The sequence below is a fragment of the Symphalangus syndactylus genome, chromosome 7, assembly GCF_028878055.3.
Source record: "Symphalangus syndactylus isolate Jambi chromosome 7, NHGRI_mSymSyn1-v2.1_pri, whole genome shotgun sequence".
NCBI lineage: Eukaryota > Metazoa > Chordata > Mammalia > Primates > Hylobatidae > Symphalangus > Symphalangus syndactylus.
Window position 1 is genome coordinate 8,909,887 of NC_072429.2, and position 21,458 is coordinate 8,931,344.

The 21,458-nt window shown below is 50.8% G+C and overlaps 1 protein-coding gene and 1 long non-coding RNA gene across 31 annotated transcripts in view; one reads left to right on the forward strand and one right to left on the reverse strand.

Moving 5' to 3' along the window:
- Window positions 1-5,050, reverse strand: LOC129485949 (uncharacterized). Its single transcript, XR_008658814.2, has 3 exons — window positions 4,907-5,050; window positions 978-1,161; window positions 1-819 (listed from the first exon to the last, which is right to left on the reverse strand). It is a non-coding gene; the product is annotated as an uncharacterized lncRNA (long non-coding RNA).
- PHYKPL (5-phosphohydroxy-L-lysine phospho-lyase) overlaps window positions 4,706-21,458 on the forward strand; it is a 25,110-nt gene continuing 8,357 nt past the window's right edge. For 11 of the 30 annotated variants that reach the window (XR_010121635.1, XR_010121638.1, XM_063642447.1 and 8 more), the window contains exons 1-8: window positions 4,712-5,081; window positions 6,032-6,150; window positions 7,481-7,640; window positions 12,112-12,186; window positions 12,812-13,092; window positions 14,093-14,224; window positions 14,610-14,692; window positions 15,052-15,189. Coding sequence is in view for 25 of the 30 variants with exons in the window: in XM_063642447.1 (XP_063498517.1) it covers window positions 5,023-5,081; window positions 6,032-6,150; window positions 7,481-7,640; window positions 12,112-12,186; window positions 12,812-13,092; window positions 14,093-14,224; window positions 14,610-14,692; window positions 15,052-15,189 (1,047 nt within the window). In the remaining 5 variants the exon portion in view is untranslated. Of the gene's footprint in view, window positions 5,082-5,158; window positions 5,408-6,031; window positions 6,151-7,480; window positions 7,641-12,111; window positions 12,187-12,811; window positions 13,093-14,092; window positions 14,225-14,609; window positions 14,693-14,963; window positions 15,190-19,033; window positions 19,593-21,458 lie in introns of those variants that run through there. The other 19 variants (XR_010121636.1, XR_010121637.1, XM_063642453.1 and 16 more) reach the window with 11 other exon arrangements.

Consider the following 21,458-nt stretch of genomic DNA (forward strand, 5'->3'; position numbering starts at 1 on the left):
TGTGGTTTCATCCTGGCCACTGCTGGGTGGGGAGGGAAAAGGGGACTCTCCCTGAGTAAGAGCCATCCCAGAAACCAAAGGAGGAAGTTCAGGGTCAGGGCAAAGATGGGATTTGGAGTTCGGAAGACACGGATTCACTGCCTGGTCCTGCCACACATCAGCTGAGTCCTCTGGCAAGTCACTGCCTGTCAGACTGAGCCCCTGTGTGCTCCTCCATTGCGGTTACCAGACTGTTGCTGACAAATCTCTCCAAAACCTGTTGCCTTAAAACAGTGGTCATTTTGGCCAGACACAGTGGCTTATTCTTTTAATCCCCATACTTCGGGAGGGCACGGTGGGAGGATCACTTGAGCCCAGGAGTTCGAGACCAGGCTGGCAGCATAGTGAAACTCCATCTCTACCAAAAGTAAAGAATTAAAAAACATTAGTAGGGCGGGTTGATGCGTGCCTATGGTCCTAGCTGCTGGGCAGGCTGAAGCGGGAGGACTGCCCAAGCCCAGAAGTTAAAGATCAGCCTGAGCAACATAGAGAAATTCCTCTCTTTAAAAAAAAAAAAGAAAAAAAATCATTGTGATTTCTCTTGTACAGCCTGTGGTTAATGGGCTCAGTGTGGGTGCTTCTCACTCAGACTCTCACATGGTGGTTGCTTCTGCTATAGCAGGGACCTCAGATGGCAAAAACTTATTTGTGGCCTCTCCACATGACCCAGGCTGCCTCCCACATGGTGGCTGGATTCCAAAAGTGACTGTCCCAGGTCAGCCAGTTGGAAGCTGTGTCACCTTTTAGGGCCAAGTCTCAGAAGTCATGTGGTGTCACTTTCTGAAAGAGTGGAGGGAGGAGAGTTAGACCCCACCTCTCCACGGGAAAGTGTCAACATCATATTTCAAGGAGAAAATGCGGAATCGTAGATCTTTTTGCAGCCCTCTGAAAAAATGCAAACTGCCACCTCAGCTGTGACAGGAGAGGGCACTACTTACCAGTCAGATTGTGGCTCCGTGAGGATCCAGGGCAGAGTATGCGAAGAATGTAGGGTGTGTCCCTCACCAGAAGCACCCTCAATTCTGATTTTCATCTCTCCTCCTGACTCCAAGGCTGCTGAGCAACGGCCACAGTCCTGCAAAGTGTTCCCACTTCTCTCATCACAGCTGGTCCCTATAACAACTAAGAGAGAGACCCTCTTACAGATGACAAAACCAAGCACACCCAGGGTGGTCTAGACAAGAAGGACCATGGGCCGGGCGTGGTGGCTCATGCCTGTAATCCCAGCACTTTGGGTGGCTGAGGCAGGCGGATTACCTGAGGTTGAGAGTTTGAGACCAGCCTGACCAACATGGAAAAACCCCGTCTCTACTAACAATACAAAATTAGCTGAGCGTGGTGGTGCATGCCTGTCATCCCAGCTACTCAGGAGGCTGAGGCAGAAGAATCGCTTGAAACCAGGAGGCAGAGGTTGTGGTGAGCTGAGGTCACACCATTGCCCTCCAGCCTGGGCAACAAGAGCGAAACTCCATCTCAAAAAAAAAAAAAGAAGGGCCTGCAGTGCTGGTGTCTCTGCTGGTGTCTCTGCTCGTGTCTCTGCTCGTGTCTCTGCTGGCGGTGGTGCACTGCACTGATGGTGTCTCAGTCGCCAAGGACTGAGGCCCAGGGCAGGCCACAGTATGGGTGGTCACCCTCAGACTTCTGTGACGTGGCCTTGCTAAGCAGAAGAGGCTCGGCCACACACTGGCTAAGGAGGGAGGGATATATCCAGTCCCCTCCTCCGTCTCCCTAAGAAGCTGGCAATAAGTGGCAGGTCACATCGCTCAGCCAGTTGTCTGGGTCAACAGGGAAGCCAGGAGTAGGAAAAGGAAGAGAAACACACTGGGGCTGTGATGACTGATGGAGGTCACTGGGTGTCCATGCCTCCTCTGGAGTTCCAGCATAACCTCACCATCTGCATGCTACACTTCACTGTTCCCTCCTTCCTCCATCCAGGAGCCTCACTTGATCCCCTCACCAGCTCTGCGAAGCCCAGGGCTTGTGTGATAGGTGTCGATATTTCCATTTCACATAGGGGAAAACTGAGGCTCAGAGAGAGTAGTCACCTGGCCAGGGATGCACAGCCGGGACATAGTGGCAGGCTTGGGACTGCACCTAGGCTCTTGGGTTTGTCCTCTGATATGTCCTTCTGAAACTTGTCTGGCAGAGCATGGAATCTGATAGGCAGCTCCATGATGCTGGGTGATGCAGGTAGATCCTCGTTGGGATAGAAGCCATGTGTTCCCCCACTTCCCCAGTCTTTTGAGGGGGTCTCTCCTGCTCTTTTAGGCAGGATGGGGCATTCGTGGCCCACTGCTGCCCCCTTGCGGTCTTATACCTTGTATCCTAATGCCCGCAAACGTTTCAACTGCAAGCTTAAAAATTTAGAGTCCGCTGAGTCCTCAAAGCGCCCGGGGTGAGCACAGAGGCGGTAGAGGGATCAATGATTTGTTCCAGGTCCCAGCTGAGACACTGGGGAGCACCCTGCTTCACAGCTGAGCCTCAAGGACTGGGGGGCCTCAGGCCTCCTGCCAAGAAAGGCAGTACAGCCTCAAAGTACCCCTTTCTGGAAGACAGAGAAGTACATTTACTGAGCCCTGCTGTGTCCCATGACAGCTCAACTAACCACAAGGATAACTATCCCTTTTTATAGATGAATCTGAAGGGGACTTACCCAGGTCTCTTTCCCCCTGGTCCCTAGGAGACCACTAGAAATACATGGGATGCTTTTGGTTATCACAATGATTGCGGGACACCCAGGCATTCAGGGGGCAGGGCCAGGGATGGCAAAAACCTAAAATGCATAGGACAATCCTACCCAGTGACAAATCATCTCAACAAGAATCCCGGTGCGAACCCTGTTGAGAAACACCATGCCCTGGGTTCAAATCCTGGCTCAGCCACTTCCATCCCCTACCCTCTTGGTCTCCAACATTGCCTAGAGGGGCCAGGCATGAAATAAAGGACAGATGAGTGCTTGGCACAGGGCCAGAGACAAGGAGTGGGCTTTTCTGAGCAGGAAGAAGGTGAGGCCTCCTGGTGTTGTCCTGTGCCATGCTATAAGATACTCCTGGCCCAGGAAATGGCTCAACCTGGTCTGACCTCCAACTATATCACCTCTTGACCCAGGAGCAGGTGAGATGTTAGCCGGGCCCAGCTACAGCCTTCTCACCCTCTGCCTTAAAGCAGGAAAAGCCCCTGAGCCAACCTGATTCCTCTGAGCTGCACAGGGCCACAGTTGTGGCTGGAGTTTGGGCTGCAAGACAGCTGAAAGCTGGGCCCCAAATAGGACACACACGCACACACGCACACACACACACACACACACACACACACGGTCTGTGAGGTCTTGATCCTCAGAAACGAAGTACAGGCTGGGTATGGTGGCATGCACCTGTAGTAGCAGGTACTTGGGAGGCTGAGATGGGAGGATCACATGATCCCAGGGAGGTAGAGACTGCAATGCTGCACTCCAGCCTGAACAACAGAATGAGATCCTGTCTTTAAAAAAAAAAAAGAAATACAGGCCACAAGCAGTTAACCTCGCAGTTAATTTGGGAAGAATTTTTTCCAAAAATCATGTAAAATATTCAATTCAGCTTTACAGTTAAAAATAAGAAATTCCATTCTGTTGGGGAAGATGAAAAAGTCCTGTTGCATGGATGGTGGTGATGGTTGCACGACGATGTGAATGTACTTTTGCCACTGAATTATATCCTTAAAAATGGTTAAAATGGTAAAATTTTGCTATGTATATTTTACACAATAAAAAAGAAACTCCAAATGTTCTTTAATAAATGCCATAAGCGGCCGGGTGCGGTGGCTCACCCGGCCTGCAATCCCAGCACTTTCGGAGGCCGAGGCAGGCAGATCATCTGAGGTCAAGAGTTCAATAAAATAAAAAAATACATAAATGCCTTATGCATCTTACAACTGTATTGGGAAGAGAAGAAGAAATCAGCAATGAGGGAGTGAAGCAGAGGCCTGGGAATCATGATGTGGACAGAAAGAAGGGACAATCAGCCTCCCCTGCCCCAGGCTGCACCGGCTGCAGTCCCAGGCCCGTGTTCCAGGGTTCTTCAAGGCAGAAAGCCCCAGTGCTCCACGCCAGGAGGGGCCTTTTCTCTCATATCCCAGCCCCTTGGGAGGCTTTTTCTTCTCACTCCCTGGGCTGGGAGTCAAGAAGACCTCAGTAGGAGTCCAGCCTCTGCAGCCTTGCTGCATGTCTGACAACAAAACCCTTTCCCTTTCCGGGCGTCAGGGTCACGGACATGTACCACAAGGAGGCTTCCCAACCTCTCTTCTTGCCCAAACACTGCATGATTCTCTCACCGCTGATATAGCCCGTCCGCTTCACCCTGCCTAGATTCTAGCAGGAACTATGGTGCCCTGAAGTTCAAGCCCATGGTGACCTCCTTGGTCAGCCCCAGAAGGGACCCTGGGCTCTCCTTCTGCCCTTCCTGCTGCCCCTTCATGGGGCTGGGGAAACCTAGGACCTGCTTCTCCCACCCTGAGGCCCGGGTGAGGTACCAGTCACATGCTCGCACTTAGGCCTCACAGTTCATCCCATTTTATGCACAAGGCGACTCAAAGACTGAGCCTGGCCCAGGGAAGGCCTACAAGAGCTCCAAGCCCCGCCTGGGCGCCGGAAGCAGGGGCGGGGTCGTCCGGGACTCTTTCCCGGAAGGGAAGTCGCAGGGGCCTGCGGGGCGGGGCCTGCGGGGCGAGGCCCGCGGCGCGTCCCGGAACCAGAGACGGGGCAGCGCTCGAGTTCCTGCGCGGGACTGCTAAGGCACGACCACGGGCCGGAAGGCTGCCAGGCCCAGTGGGCAAGCGAAGAAATGAACCACCGCAACACGGGCGCTTGGGTTCGGGGCCGAGTGCGAACCTGAGCCCCAAATCCCGACCCAGGCAGGGGCGGGGCCCGGGGCGGGGCCTTGGAGGCCCAGCCCGCGCGGCGACGTCTCCACGTGGCGTCTCAGCACCGACTGACAGCCACCCGCCATGGCCGCAGACCAGCGCCCGAAGGCCGACACCCTGGCCCGGAGGCAACGGCTCATCAGGTACCCGGGCGGGCGGCGGGTGGCGCGGGGCTGCGCGGAGAGGCACGCGCACGCACGACGCACGCACGCACGACGCACGCGCCTCCGGCTGGGAAGCCGCTACTACCCAGCCTGTCCGGCCACTGCCCCGGCCCCGCTGGAGTTTCTAGGGCCGGGAAGCGGGCGGCGCCGTTGGGCAGTCCCGGCGGGTGGTCTCCGGGGCCGCCTCGCCGACAGCTCCGTCTCCAGGCCGCCCAGTTCAGGAGACGGCCCCGCCCTCACCGCTATTCGGCTGTGTCAGCCTCGCTTGGCAGCCTTTACCCCGGAGAAGACCTTCACCCTGGCGCGTGAGAGGACCTCACCCAGGGTGGCCCGTCAGCAGCACCTGGGCCTGGCTCGAGAGTGACCTGGGAGGGGGCTGAAAGGGCAGACAAGGGAGAGTCGGGGGAGTCGGTTCACAGGCACACTTGACCTGTTAGGGGGCCCTCGGTGGGACGGTGGGTGAGGTAGCCTCCCACTGGAGCTTAGGGCTGGCACCCAGCGAGGGGCAGCAGGACCGCGTGGCTGGCAAGGAGCATTTAGGGCTGAAAGCCAGGCACCTAATGTTGGTGCCCTGCCCCATCCCATCGGGAACACGCAGCCTTACGGAGCCCCCGTGGGACGGGACAGCCACCTTTTCTCAGGATCCAGGAGGCTGATGTGGCCACATGCAGAAATGAGCAAGGAGGCCACAGAGGCTTAAAATGCTTTAAGAAACAATTCTAAGTTTCAGCAACTTGTTAACCCCATCTGCTTCCTCCTTTGCAACCACCTGTGGAGTGGGGAGACAAGGCAGGGAAGCAGCACCTTGCCCTTCAGGCTCTCATGTTTCCCCCCAGAAACTGGGAAGGGGTGGGCGGGGGCCTGTGATGAGTAGACTTCACCCTTTCGGTCTTCAGACATGGCTGTCCACTCCTTGCCTGTCCCCACAGCTCTTCCTGCAGACTCTTTTTTCCCGAGGATCCTGTTAAGATTGTCCGGGCCCAAGGGCAGTACATGTATGATGAACAGGGGGCAGAATACATCGATTGCATCAACAATGTGGCGCACGGTCAGTATCATACCTCAGGCTGGCAGGGCAGGAGAGGAAGGCAATGCTGTGAACCTGGGCCCAAGGTGACCTGAGATTGCCGAGCGGTGTGGAGAACCTGGGTGGAGTTGAGGCACTGTCAATATGCAGAGGAGGCTCAGCCTTTGCAGTATAGCTGTGGAATTCCGCAATCTGGAGCTGTGCTAAACCGGCAGGGGTCAGCAATCTAGGTCTGTGGGTCTAGTTCCACTTGGGACTGATGATGAGCTCACAAAGTGGCAGATGGCCCAGCTGTGACCAGCAACGTAGCACAGTGCTGGCCAATTGCTGGGGTCATGGCAGTGCTTCAGCCCCATTGGCCGTCTCAGCCCCATTGGCTCCCTAGGCAAGGGAGCTGAAGTAGGAATTCAGTCATCTTGATGGGGCTGCCAGAGCTGATGGAAAGAAAGGGAGTCTGAGACTCAGCAGGCACATGGAAGATTAGTGAAGTTGAGGTTAAAAAAAAAAAAAAAAAAAAAAGCAGAGACTCTAGTCTTAGACTGCTTGGGCTCCAATCCCTGTCCCCTACTTACTAACTTGTGATCTCGGGCAAGTTACTTAGTTCTCTGTGCCTCAGTTTGCTTATGTGCAAAAGACATAATGATACTAGGTACCCACTTTAAGGTGTTTGGAGAATTCAGTGTGTTAATTTATGTAGCTTGCTCTGAATGTGCCTGGCACCTGGTGAGCTCTCAGTACATATTCACTGTTATTATCCTTGGCCTTTGACAATCAAGATTACCACCAGCCCCCTTGGCTGGTGAAGTGAAACCAGTTGACAGTCACCCCCCCACCCCACCTTTGTCATGCAAGCCTCAAAAGGCCTTCCAGCCTGGGCAACATAGTGAGACCTTGTCTCTACCAAAAAAAACCTTAAAAATTAGCCAGGCATGGTGACTGGTGTCTATGGCCCCACCTACTCAGGAGGCTGAGGTGGGAGGACCACTTGAGCCCAGGAGTTTGAGGATGCAGTGAATTCCATGATCACACCACTACACTCCAGCCTGGGTGACAGAGTAAGGCCCTGTTAAAAAAAAAAAAAAAAAAAAAAAGGCCTCCTTAAAGACATGGGCTTTCTAGACAGGGTTCTTCTCCTGAAGCAGCTTTCCTTCTGCCAGAATCTCAGGAATTCCTGGATCTGCCTTTCCAGAACCAGCTTCTCGCTCCCTGCTCTGCCTTCAGACTCCCCTCTCTCCACCTCTCCCTCTAGAACTACATCTCTTCTGGCTGGGTTTATAGCTTGGGGCCGGGGGAGGCCCAGTGGGACTGGCTGAGTGGAGCCAGCCGTGTGATGGAGGTGGCCCTCTTCCAGTTGGGCACTGCCACCCTCTCGTGGTCCAAGCAGCACATGAACAGAACCAGGTGCTCAACACCAACAGCCGGTACCTGCATGACACCATCGTGGACTATGCGCAGAGGCTGTCAGAGACCCTGCCGGAGCAGCTCTGTGTGTTCTATTTCCTGAATTCTGGGTAAGTGGACTGTGGCCAACCCCCGGGAAGAGGGTGAGATGATAACAAGGAGAGTCATTCACATGGGCCCAGTGTAGTGTAGCCGACCGAGTGTGGACTCGGAGAGGCAGTCCCCACTGCACCAGGCTCCTGAGATTCCCGGCTGTAGGCCCTGATGCTTTTTCTGTTGGATCCGGTTTCCTTATCTCTTATTGAAGGATGTTATTACCTCCTTTCTAGGATCATTGCTGGGGCTTAGTGAGGTAATATGTTCCTTTATTTCTGCCTTATGGATACAGCCAAAATCCCTGCCTGTGGGTTGCTCAGTAAGGAAGGAAAATAGCAAGTGATTCTTCAAAGAAATACAGAATTGCAAGGAGGGCTCTGGAGGAAGCGTACAGGGTATCGCGAGGCCTAGAAATAGTGAGGGGACCTGACCTGGGGGTACAGGGAAACCTTCCCTGAGGAAGGGCTGTTAAGCTAAGAGCTGACTAGGAGATAACTAGAAGAGGAGGAAGGAAGGGTGCTGCCACTGCATCAGCAGTCTCGTCAAGGCTGGGCACGATGGCTCACACCTGTAATCCCAGCACTTCGGGAGATCGAGGTGGGTGGATCACCTGAGGTCAGGAGTTTGAGACCAGCCTGGCCAACAAGGCGAAACCCTGTCTCTACTAAAAATACACAAAATTTAGCTGGGCGTGGTGGTGGGTGCCTGTAATCCCAGCTACTTAGGAGGCTGGGGCAGGAGAATCGCTTGAACCTGGGAGGCGGAGGTTGCAGTGAGCCAAAATTGCACCACTGCACTCCAGTCTGCAGGACAGAGCGAGGCTCTGTCTCAAAAAAAAAAAAAATTAGTCTCGTCAAAACTCTTGTCAAGGTTGGTCACCACACAGAACTGCCTGTGCAAAGGCCCTGCAGCAGGAAAGGATATGGTACCCAGCACACTTAAGGAACCGAAAGAAGTCCACTAAGGGAAAGCAGAGGCTGTGAGCTGTTGGGAGGCGAAAAGGGCACATCACCTAGGGCCTTCTCCGCCAAGTGAGGAAGCTGTCTTTATCCTAAGAGCGTTGGGAAACTATCGGAGGCTTTAATCAGGAAATGATGTCTTACAGGGAACGGAGTGCAAGAGTGGACACTGTTAGGTGCCAGTTCAGTGGCCAGGTGAAAGGTTATGGTAGCTCACACTAGGATCGGCAGTGGAGACAAACAGGCGGGTGATTACAGTGTGTCTGGGAGAGAACATTCCAACAAATCATAGGTGGTGGCGTTGAATTATAGTAATGATTATTGTGGCCACTCACACAGTACAGACATCTGCCCCCCAGATAATTTCTAGGAAGTAGAATTCACCATCTTCATTTTATAGGTAGGGTAACAGCAGTTCAAAGAAAGGAACTTGAGCCCAGACATTTCCCATGTCAAGAGCTGGAGCCTCTGGAAAGAGCAGGGAGCTGGTGCTTCCTCAGCAGTGGTGGAGGAGGGGCATTCTATGCCACCAGCTTTATTCTGTGTGGATTCCGGTGACTTCCATGTTGCCAAATCCAAAGCAATCTCTTTGCTGCATTGTCTTACTCTGTCCCAGCAGTAATTGACAGTTACCACTCTCCGGAAGTGCTCTCTCCTCTTGCTTCCAGGGCGCTGTGCTCTCCTGTTTTCTACCAGCTTCTCTAGCCACTCCTTCCCTGTCTTCTTTGCTGATTCCTCCACCGTTCCTTGGGGCTGATCCTGGGCCACTTTTCTGTCCGAGCCCTCTCCTCAGGTGATCTCTTCCATTCTCTTGTTATTACATAGCATCCATGTGCTGGTGACTCGCAAATTTTTTTGAGCCCAGACATGTCCCATGTGTTCCAACTCGAGGTTCTAACTACCCCTGTGACATCTGACAAACATCTCCAGCTTCATGTGTTCAAAAGGGCAGGGGTTGATTGGACCATGGTACTGTTCTCCCTCACCTGTCCAAGAAGGCTGTCCCCACTCACCCCCGCTCATCTTGCCTTGTAAAGGGTATCACCACCTATATCTGCTCCAGGCAGAAACCACACACTCCCCAGTCCTTCATCAGTCCTGCCTCCTCCATCTCCACGATGCCTCTTAACTCCCTCCACCTCTCCATCTCCATGGCCACCACCTGCTCTTACCTGGCGTCCTCCTTGGTCTTCTCCTTCTACTTTTATTCTTGTCAACTCCATTAGACACAGCCAGAGGCCACCGCCTAAAATGAGAGCTGACTCATGTCCCTTTTCTCATTAAAACTCTTCAGTGGCTCCTTCCCAGCCCTGTGCATGTGTGCCCTGCATGTCTCCCCACTTCCTGTCCTACCCTGCCCTCCTTAGGCCCTGGCCTGCCTCATCTTCTCCTGGTTCCCTGAGCACACTGAGCTCTTTTCCTTTACAAGGCCTTGGTGCATGCTGCTCCATCTGCCTGGGAACTTCTCCCTCAAGACTCAGTACACGAGTTACCTCCCCGTAGACGCTTCCCCTGACCCTCTGTGTTGGTCTGCTCTGGCTGCCATAAGAAAATACCAGAGACAGTGGCTTAAACAAGAGACATTTATTTTCTCACAGTCCTGGAGGCTGGAAGTCCAAGATCAAGGTGTTGGCAGGGTTGGTTTCTTCTAAGGCCTCTCTCCTTGGCTTGGAGATGGCCCTGGTTGGTCTTCTGAGTGCAGGTGTCCCTGGTGTCTCTGTGTGTGTCCAGATTTTCTCTTATAAGGACACTGGTTAGATTGGATTAGGGGCTCCCTGACGGCCTCATTTTAATGTAATCACCTCTCTTATCTCCATACCCGTTCACATACAGGCCGTTCCGAGCTACTGGGGATTAGGGGTTCAACACAGAAGTTGGGGGTGGGGGGTGCAGCTCAGCCCATAAACATGCCCCCTCTGGCTCACTCTCCCAGGGCATCCATCGTAGCACTTAGAAAAATGATCACTTTTTCTTTTTTGGCTTTGTGGTGGCATGTGTGTGTGTGTGTGTGTGTATTTATATATACACACATATATATATATAAATACACAGACACACATGTATACATACACACGCATTCATTTTCGTCCACAGTTCCTGGCTCATAACTCCCACAGCCCTTGTTACACTCTTTTGTTACAACATCGGGTGTGTCAGGCCTCAGGAGACAATCACTCTAACCTCCTGCCCTTCCTTTTACCTGCCCCAGACAGGACTCTAACCTTCCCCACCTTTCTGATGGTGGGTCATAAAACTCTCATTCCAGAGAGGGTCCCACCCCATATCCTGGTAGAAGGAATGCTGCTGTCATGAAGCTTCCATAAAAACCAAGGGGACTGGATTCAGAGAGCTTCCAGATAACTGAACATACAGAGGTTCTAGAAGGGTGGTGCGCCCGGGGAGGGCACACGAAGCTCCATGCCCTTCCTTCATACCTCACCCTATGCATCTCTTTATCTGTGTCTTTTGTAATATCCTTTATAATAAACCAGTAAATGTATTTCCCTTAGTTTTGTGAGCCACTCCAGCAAATTGAACCTACAGAGGGAATTGTAGGAACCTCAACTTGAAGCCAGTCGCTCAGAAGTTCCAAAGGTGGGCCGGGCGCGGTGGTTCACGCCTGTAATCCCAGCACTTTGGGAGGCCGAGGTGGGTGGATCAGGAGTTTGAGACCAGCCTAGCCAACATGGTGAAACCCTGCCTCTACTAAAAATACAAAAAATTAGCTGGGCGTAGTGGTGGGTGCCTGTAATCCCAGCTACTCGGGAGGCTGAAGCAGGAGAATTGCTTGAGCCTGAGAGGCAGAGGCTGCAGTGAGCCGAGATCGCGCCACTGCACTCCAGCCCAGGCAACAGAGTGAGACTGTCGCAAAAAAAAAAAGTTCCAAAGGTGGCCAGCATGGTGGCTCATGCCTATAATTCCAGTACTTTGAGGCTGAGGGGGGAGGAATGCTTGAGCCCCCAGTCTGGGCAATATAGTGAGACCCCATCTCTACAAAAAAAGAAGTTCCAGAGGCCCAGACTTGCTACTGGTGCCCAGGGGGCTGTGGGGCAGTCTTGGGCATTGAGCCCTCATGCTGTGGGATCTGATGCTGTCTCTAGGTAGATAGTGTTGGAATTGAATTGGAGGACACCCAGCTGGTGTCCGCTGCAGAACTGATTGCTTGCCTGCTGGTGGGGAGGAATCCTTACATATTTTTTGGAGTCACAGAAGTCTTCTGTGTTGATTGTTGTAGTGTGAAAGCAGAGGGAAAACAATGGTTTGAGTTTTTCCCAAACAACTTTCGTGACACATACGAGAATGTAAATTCCAGGAGGGCCAAGGCCGTGTCTGTTTTACCTACTCATTTTCCCCAGCTTCTAGTAAATAGGAGGCATTTGATATATACCAGACAAACAAGCAAGTGACTGACTAGTTGATGTCCTGAGAATCTTCTTGCTGCTGGAAGGGTCCTCCTGCCCTCAGCATTTCTCTCTGGGAAGCTCTTGGACTACTCTCTCAGTCATGCCCACCTTTTCGGTCATAGGTCAGAAGCCAATGACCTGGCCCTGAGGCTGGCTCGCCACTACACAGGACACCAGGACGTGGTGGTATTAGATCAGTAAGTGCAACTCACAGCCCTACCGTTCCCAGAAGCCTGGCCCACAGGCTTCTTGGTGATCCATGAGACTGACTCTGGGTGCCTTAGGCGGGGAGGATAAGGGGCCTGGGCTACTGAAGACAAGCGTGGCAGGCAGAGGACCAGGCCTGAGGCCTCCCAGAGGCTCTGTCACCCTGGGCCACCATTCTGGGAAGGCAGCTCTGGGGAGCAGAGTGTGCTTTGTAAGAGACTCAAGGGTGGCCCCACAACATTTTACATGTTCAAACTACCCCAGCAGTAGCTCCCGTGAATTGAGTATGTGATGTGTACAAAGCCGAGGCTGACAGTATTAACACATTTAAGATTCATTATAAACCAGGAGGAGGAACTCCCACCCCATTTCACAGCAGAGAAAACAACCGACAGAGGTTAAATGATGAGCTGCTGTCACATAGCCAGTCAGCAGTCTTGCAAGAAGTGTCACTGACCCCAAAGCTTGTGCTCTTTCCCAGCCCAAGAACTTGGGGGCTCTGTCAGGAAAGTTGGCTTCCCCTGTGTGTCTTCAGGGGTGGGGAGACGATGGTCAGACTTGGCCAGGGAGTAGGTGCTGCCCAGACCCGAGCCTACCCTCCCTTCTCCTCCCCAGTGCGTATCACGGCCACCTGAGCTCCCTGATTGACATCAGTCCCTACAAGTTCCGCAACCTGGATGGCCAGAAGGAGTGGGTCCACGTGGTATGCACTGCCCAACTCACAACAGGTCGGTGCCTGTCCCCAAGCCCGGATAACATGGCGCTGTCACTCCTCACAGGCACCTCTCCCAGACACCTACCGGGGCCCCTACCGGGAGGACCACCTCAACCCAGCTATGGCCTATGCCAACGAGGTGAAACGTCTGGTCAGCAGTGCACAGGAGAAGGGCAGGAAGGTAACCATGTCTGCACCTGTCCAATCCAGCAAACAGTGAATGTCACCTCCATTGTTGTCACCACCACTGTGCTAGATGCTGGGAACCCGGAGAGAAAACCAAACGAGGCCCTGCCCTCCAGGAATCTGGGATAGGGGCAGTTTGGGCTCAGCAGAGAGTCTGAGTGCGCTGCCTAGCATGGGTGTGATAGGCAGCTAGAGCCTGAGCAGGCCTTGGGAGATACCAAGAGGGGTCCTTGGAGGAGGTGCTCTCTGACACAGTAGGGGTCAGCCACTCCAGGTGGGCTGGGGAGCAGCAGAGGAAGGGCGTCCCAATGAGTGGCTGAGGAAGCGTGTGAATGTGTGGCCAGGAGCTGATCCTGGAGAGGCAGGCAGGGGCCACATGCCAGAGGGCACCAGAACTATGCTGAGCAGCTGCAGTTCTGCCCTGGAGGTCCCCGGGAACCACCAGAGCCTTAAGTGGGAGAGCGCTAAGACCTGGGGCTGGGGCTGCTCTCTGACTCCAGGGCTATGTGGAGGATAGATCTGAATGGGGTGGCTTGAGGTCAGGTGACCGTGAAGTGGCCAGTAGGCCCCAAGTGAGCTGTGGGGAGGCCTGACAGGGGCAGTATGGTGGAGACGGAGTGGAGGCGCAGACATGGGAGAGAGGGGTGTGTTACCCACGGTGACAACAGAGGGAAGACTGTTGGCGACAGGTGAGGGCTCTCTGAAGGCTTCACTGAAGGAGTGACAGAGCCAGACACAGGAGGTACGACAAAGAAAGGCAGCCTGTGGGGCCGGAAAGGTTAGCAGAGCCCGACCAGGGAAGCCTTGCCTGTGTGTTACAGGTGCCCTGCCACCACTTCTATAAAACCTAAAAAAGGAGATTGCTCTGATGACAACAGGTGTGGGGGGACCACTGTCCCATCGCATTGGCCCTGCCCTCCCACCTGTAAGGCAGAACACAGTTGGGAAGTCCTTGCCATATGCAGAAGGGGTCACTGAGGGGTTTTAAACAACAGTGACATGCTCAGCTCTCTGGCCTGAGGCATCATCACCCTGGTGGCCATGTGGAGGATGGACTGGAAAAGGCATTCAGTTAGAAGACCTCTGCAGGAGTCCAAGGAAGAAACAGGCAGATCTGCAGGAGGCAGGCATGTCCAGGCAGAGGGCAAGGAGTAGGTTTAGAGAGGGGGCTGAGGTGGAATCCTTGGGCAGTGCTGACCGATGGGTTGAGGGAGGAGGCGTGGATCAAAAATGGGGGACAGGGAAGGAACTGGCTTATGGTGGAAAAATCAGTGCATTTAGTTTGGGGCATGCCAAGTACTAGGGGCCTGGAGGCATCCAGGTGGTAAGAGTTGGCTGGAGGCCTGAGAGAAAACTGAGTCACAAACCTTCAGATGTAATGTGGAACCCAAAGTAGGGGTGCAGCACTGATGGTGACTTGTCTTGCTTGGACTAAGCCAGCACTAGCAGGGCACGCTAAGCCGGTCACTGCACACCCCCATGGTCGTGTTCCCAATGTCCATCTCTTCACAGATTGCAGCCTTCTTTGCCGAGTCTCTGCCCAGTGTGGGAGGGCAGATCATTCCCCCTGCTGGCTACTTCTCCCAAGTGGCAGAGTGAGTAGGTGGGCGGGGTCTGCCCTAGGGAGGGCAGGGGTCTAATGAGGTTTTCCAACCTCTGGTCCAAATCCCAACCTCAGCCTGGCCTGACTGCCAGAATTTTGAGACAAAGCCCTTAAAGAAATAATGGCCCAGAGAAGGCCAGCCATTGCCCAAGGTCCCCACCTCACTGCTGGCAGAGCCAGGGTGCAAAGCCCCGAGACCTCCTGGCTCCTGATCTGATCCCTCTGAACCACAGCCCCCGTGTCAGTCATCTCCTCTGCCACAGGCACATCCGCAAGGCCGGAGGGGTCTTTGTTGCAGATGAGATCCAGGTTGGCTTTGGCCGAGTAGGCAAGCACTTCTGGGCCTTCCAGCTCCAGGGAAAAGACTTCGTCCCTGACATCGTCACCATGGGCAAGTCCATTGGCAATGGCCACCCTGTTGCCTGCGTGGCCACAACCCAGCCTGTGGCGAGGGCATTTGAAGCCACCGGCGTTGAGTACTTCAACACGGTGAGTGACGGCTCTAAGTCAAGGGAGCAACGTGGGTTCTGATAGGCCCCCGGTGATCAGCCTGTCCTTAGTCAGCAAAGGCTACAGGGCTAGCACTGTGCCCAGCACACACTTCCAAGACGCTGTCCTTGAGATTATAGCCAGGTCAGGTAAGAAAACATAAAACATCTTTTAAAATTACTGTCAATCCAAAAGCTGTCACAAGGGACCTTGTCTTATAAAATATATACAAAAATATGTGTCCCTGTCTTCCTTCCAGCAGATGCCACCCATTCTGTGCCAGGCCCTGTGTCAGGTGCTGGAACTTGAGCTGGTTAAGAGTTGTGAGGAGTGCGGTGTGCTTGGGTAACACATGATCTCGGAGCAGAGTTCACATTGCAGTGGCTCCCTGTCTTTGGGGTACAGGGTCAAGAGCTTTCCCTGAGTGAAGCTGACACATGGTGTATTCAGTGGCCCTGAGGCAGCAGTTGCAGGGTAGGTGAGAGGACCATGGCAGGCAGCAGGAGCCCCACAGGAAAGAGCCGAGGAGTCTGCACTGCTCTTGAAGAGTGAGGACCACAGGAGGGTTTTAATCCCAGAGAGAGTACCCTTTGGCAGGATCTCTGGTGCTCAGTGTGGAGAAAGAACTGGAGGAAGGCCGACTGGTCCAGGGAGGAGAAGAGGAGGCCCAGAGGAGGAAGGGCAGGGACAGAGGGTTAAGAATTCACTCTAAGTTCCTCAAAAAGAGCCAGTTTGAATTGGGGACTGAAACATGTCAGGATTTGGCAAGATAGATAAGGCAAGATAATGTCCTTAGGGGTGAGGGAAGTGACACGTTGGTGCATTCAGCCAAAAACCACGTGTCCACGTGACACATAGAGCCTCAGACAAGCTCAGTGTCAGGAAAGACAGGCTCACAGAGACATGGTCATGCCAGCGTGGAGGATGACAGTAGAAGTAGTGTGTTCACCGTGCTGTGAGAGCACAAAGGACATCCCTGGCAAGAGGTGGGTGAAGAGCTGTGGGACAAGCAGTGGAGGCTTCATAGAGGAGGCAAGACCAGATCTCAGTCTGGAAGGCTGAGCAGGAAATCAAGTGGGTTGTGTAAGAGGAACAACAAAGGCCCAGTGGAGCAGCATCCTGACTTTTGTTTATTTCTTTGTTTTACTTGACCCTCAAGTGTACATAATTAGATAGAATCCTTGGTTCATGGAAGACTCTCAAGATCTGTCTGTGCATAGCCCTCTTCTAGTTATTCAGTTAACCTTTATTAATGTTCTAAGCACCTGGGAAGCCAGCATCCCTAATGAAAGCTTAGACCTTGATAATATCATGCATCTCTCCAGATGTTTCCCCCAGTTCCCTCTTACTGCCTCCTCCACCCTTCACTGAATAACCATGGTAACCATCACTCTCAATCCCATATTATTTAGTTGTTTTTTGACTTTATATGAAGGCTGTCATGCTGTATATACTCTGGGGATTTTTTTTTTCTACTAACATATCACTAAGAATGCTCCCTATTGCCTGTCACTGAAGTTCATTTGCTTTGACTGCTTTATATAAATGAACCACAGTTCAGTCATCCATTACTATTGATGTGCTTTGAGGTTGTTCCATGTTTTGTTTTTTTTTTTTTTGCAATTATGAACAGTGCTGCTTTGAACAGTTTTCATAAGTCTCTGTTGTACATGTAGCAGGAGTTTTTCTTAGGACTGTACCTGAGGGTGGAATTGCTGGCTCAGATGGTATATGTTCACCCTTAATTTTAAAAGATAATGACATTTGTTTTCTAAAGTAGTTCACAAGTTAACACCCCACCAGTAGTGTATATAGTGTATATCTTTTTTTTTTTTTTTTTTTTTTTTTTTTTTTGGAGACGGAGTCTCACTCTGTCGCCCAGGCTGGAGTGCAGTGGCACGATCTCAGCTCACTGCAAGCTCCGCCCCCCAGGTTCACGCCATTCTCCTGCCTCAGCCTCCTGAGTAGCTGGGACTACAGGCGCCCGCCACCGCGCCCGGCTAATTTTTTGTATTTTTAGTAGGGACGGGGTTTCACCATGGTCTCGATCTCCTGACCTTGTGATCCGCCTGCCTCGGCCTCCCAAAGTGCTGGGATTACAGGCGTGAGCCACCACGCCCGGCATCTTTTTTTTTTTTTTTTTTTTTTTTTTTTGATTTTTTGAGATGGAGTTTTGCTCTTGTTGCCCAGGCTGGAGTGCTGTGGCACCATCTCGGCTCACCACAACCTCTGCCTCCCAGGTTCAAGCAACTCTCCTGCCTCAACCTCCCTAGTAGCTGGGATTACAGGCATGTGCCACCACACCTGGGTAATTTTGTATTTTTAGTAGAGATGGGGTTTCTCCATGTTGGTCAGGCTGCTCTTGAACTTCTGACCTCAGGTAATCCGCCTGCCTTAGCCTCCCAAAGCGCTGGGATTACAGGCATGAGCCACTGCATCTGGCATTCTTTTTTTTTTTTTTTTTTTTGAAACGGGGTCTCACTCTGTCACCCAGGCTGGAGTGCGGTGAGGCAATCTCAGCTCACCGCAGCCTTTACTTCCAGAACTCAAGTGATCCTCCCACTTCAGCCTCCCGAGTAGCTGGGACCACCGGTGCATGCCACCATGCCCAGCTAATTTTTTGTATTTTTGGTACAGATGGAGTTTCACCATGTTGCCCAGGCTGGTCTCAAACTCCTGAGCTCAAGCAATCAGCCCACCTTGGCCTCCCAAAATGCTGGGATTACAGGCATGAGCCACTGCACCCGGCCTATATCTTCTTCAGTGCCTTTTAATTTTTGCCAGTCAAGTGGAGCGTAAAACAGTAGCTTGTGTGGTCTTGATATGCCGTTCCCTGATTTCAGAATTTACATGAAGTATCTCTTCATATGTTTATTGACCATTTTTCTCTTCAATGAAAGGCCTATTTGTGGTCGGGCGCGGTGGCTCATGCCTGTAATCTCAGCACTTTGGGAGGCTGAGGCAGGCGGATCACGAGGTCAAGATCGAGACCATCCTGGCTAACACCGTGAAACCCCATCTCTACTAAAAAATAGAAAAAATTAGCTGGGCGTGGTGGTGGGCACCTGTAGTCCCAGCTACTCGGGAGGCTGAGGCAGGAGAATGGTGTGAACCCGGGAGGCGGAGCTTGCAGTGAGCCAAGATTGTGCCACTGCACTCCAGCCTGGATGAGAGAGTGAGACTCCATCTCAAAGAAAAAAAAAAAAGAAATGCCTGTTTGTGTCTTTTGCCTATTTTTTTATTGAGTTACCAGTGCTTAATTTTATTTGTGGGAGTTTTGTGTCTGTTTGTATGTGTGTGTCTGTTTGTGTGTGTATACCAACACATACATACCTATATTTTTGATGCTAATCCCTTGTCTACTGTGTATTTGTGAATATGTTCATCCAGTTTATAACCTGTCTTCACTCCCTTTACATATTTATAAAGTTTTAAATTTTAACATTGTCAACTCTATCATTTTGTTTTATAGACAGAGTTTTTCATATATCTCTCCCTACTCCAAGTTATAAAATATATTCATTTATGTTTCCTCTTAAGTCCTTTAACATTTTGTTTTGACATAGGTCCCTAATCCATCTGGAGTTTATTTTTGTACACGATGTGAATCAGAAATCCAATTACATCCTTTGTGCACGTCATACTACAGTGTTCTCCTTTACTTTTTTTTTTTTTTGAGACGGAGTCTCGTTCTGTCACCCAGGCTGGAGTGCAGTAGCACGATCTCAGCTCACTGCAACCTCTGCCTCCCAGATTCAAGCGATTCTCCTGCCTCAGCCTCCTGAGTAGCTGGGATTACAGGCGCCCACCACCATGCCTGGCTTGTTTTTTGTACTTTTTGTAGAGACGGGATTTCACTGTCTTAGCCAGGATGGTCTCCATCTCCTGACCTCGTGATCCACCCACCTCAGCCTTCCAACATGCTGGGATTACAGGCGTGAGCCACCACACCAGGCCGTGGAGAACTGATTTCTTTACAATATTCCTTTTCCTATCCATGAATATGGTATATTTATGTTTTATAATTTTCCCTATAAAGATCTTGCACATCATTAGATTTAGTCCTAGATATTTGATAGTTTTATCATGAATGGTGATGTCTTTATATAGCTATTGTTTGCAGCTGATGTATAAAATACTTTCTTATACTAATCTTACATCTATCCCCTTGCTAAACTCTATTATTTCTAATAATTCATACGCAGACTTTTTTTGGTTGTTTTTTGTCTATGTAAACAATTATATCATCTCCAAATAATGGTAGCTGTCATATTATACTGGGTGAGAGACTTCCAGCAGATAGTTGAATACATGCAGTGACAATGCTTGCCTTGTACTTGTCCAGTTTATGGGAATGCTTATTTGTCCACTTAGGATGATGTTTGTTCTAGATTTTTACTATATATATATATATATATATATATAAAATATATATATATAGTAAATATATATATAAAATATATATTTTTTATATATATATTTACTATATATATATATTTTATATATATATATAAAATAGAGGCCAAATTCATAAACAAAATATATATTTTGTTTATGAATTTGGCCTCTATTTTCAGGAGTAAAATGTTGGCTCAAATTTTTTTCTTATACCTTGAGTTTTGGTAACTGGGTCCTACTAACCTTATAGAATGAATCGGGAAATATTTCTTCTTTTTCTTTTACATAAAATTGGGATGATCTGTCCTTTGAAGGTAAAAACTCACCTATAAAGCCACCTGGGCCTTGTGTTTTGTGGGAAGATATTTAACTGCTGCTTTAACTTCTTTAAAAGTTATGTTTTAGTGAGTTCAAGATGCTATAACTATTAACAAAATACCATAGACTGGGTGGTTTATAAACAGATTTCTCAACTGTTCTGAAGGCTGCAAATCTAAGATCAGGGTACCAGCATGGTTGGGGTTCTGGTGAGAGTCCTCTTCCAGGTTGCAAACAGCCAGCTTCTCGCTGTACCCTCATATTGTCGAAAGGGTGAGAGCTCTCTGGGACTCCTTTTAGAAAACCGTATTTGCATTCATGAAGGCTCTATTTTTGTGACCTAATAACCTAAAGGCCCCACCTCTTAATACCATCACATTGGAGGTTAGGATTTCAACACATGAATTGGGGGAGACACAAACATTCAATTCACTGCAAGTTATATAGGGTTTTTAAAGTTTTCATATTCTGCCCCTTCTCCTTCTGGGACACTCATTTGCATATGTTGGTATGCTTGTGTCCTTGGGTCTATATGAGTCTGTTTTTCTTTATTCCTTTTTCTTTCTGGTCTTCAGACTGGACAATCTCAATTGACTTTTTTTTTTTTCTGAGACAAGAGTCTCACTCTGTCGCCCAGGCTGGAGTGCAGTGGCGCGATCTCTGCTCACTGCAAGCTCCGCCTCCCAGGTTCACGCCATTCTACTGCCTCAACCTCCCGAGTAGCTGGGATTACAGGCGTGCTACCAGGCCCGGCTAATTTTTTGTATTTTTAGTACAGATGGGGTTTCACCATGTTAGCCAGGATGGTCTCGATCTCCTGACCTCGTGATCCACCCGCCTCAGCCTCCCAAAGTGTCGGGATTACAGGCCTCAGTCACTGCGCCTGGCTGACATTTTTTTTTTCACTGATACTTTTATCTGCCAGCTTAAATCTGCTGTTGCCAGGCGCGGTGGCTGACGCCTGTAATTTTCTAGCACTTTCGGAGGCTGAGGTGGGTGGATCACTTGAGGTCAGGGGTTTAAGACCAGCCTGGCCAACACGGTGAAACTCCGTCTCTACTCAAAATACAAAAATTAGCCAGATGTGGTGGCGTGCACCTATAGTCTCAGCTACTTGGGAGGCTGAAGCACAAGAATCACCTGAACCTGGGAGAAGGCAGCTGCAGTGAGCTGAGATTGCACCACTGCACTCCATCCTGGGTGACAGCGAGACTGTCTCAAAACAAATAAAAAATCTGTTGAGCCTCTCTAGTAAATGCTTCATTTCATTTATTGTGCTTATCAACTTCAAATTTTCTGTTTGATTTTTAATAATGTATCTATCATTAGACTGTGTTTTGGTTAAGACATCATTTTCATGCTTTGCTTTCAACTTTTTAGGTATAGTTTCCTCTAGTTCTCTTAACATACTTGGTTTTGGGGTTCATAGTGGATACAGGATCTCACTATGTCGCCCAGGCTGGAGTCTTGGCTCACTGCAGCTTCAACCTCTGGAGCTCAAGTGATCCTCCTGCCTCACCCCCCAAGCAGCTGGGAGTACACACATGTGCCAC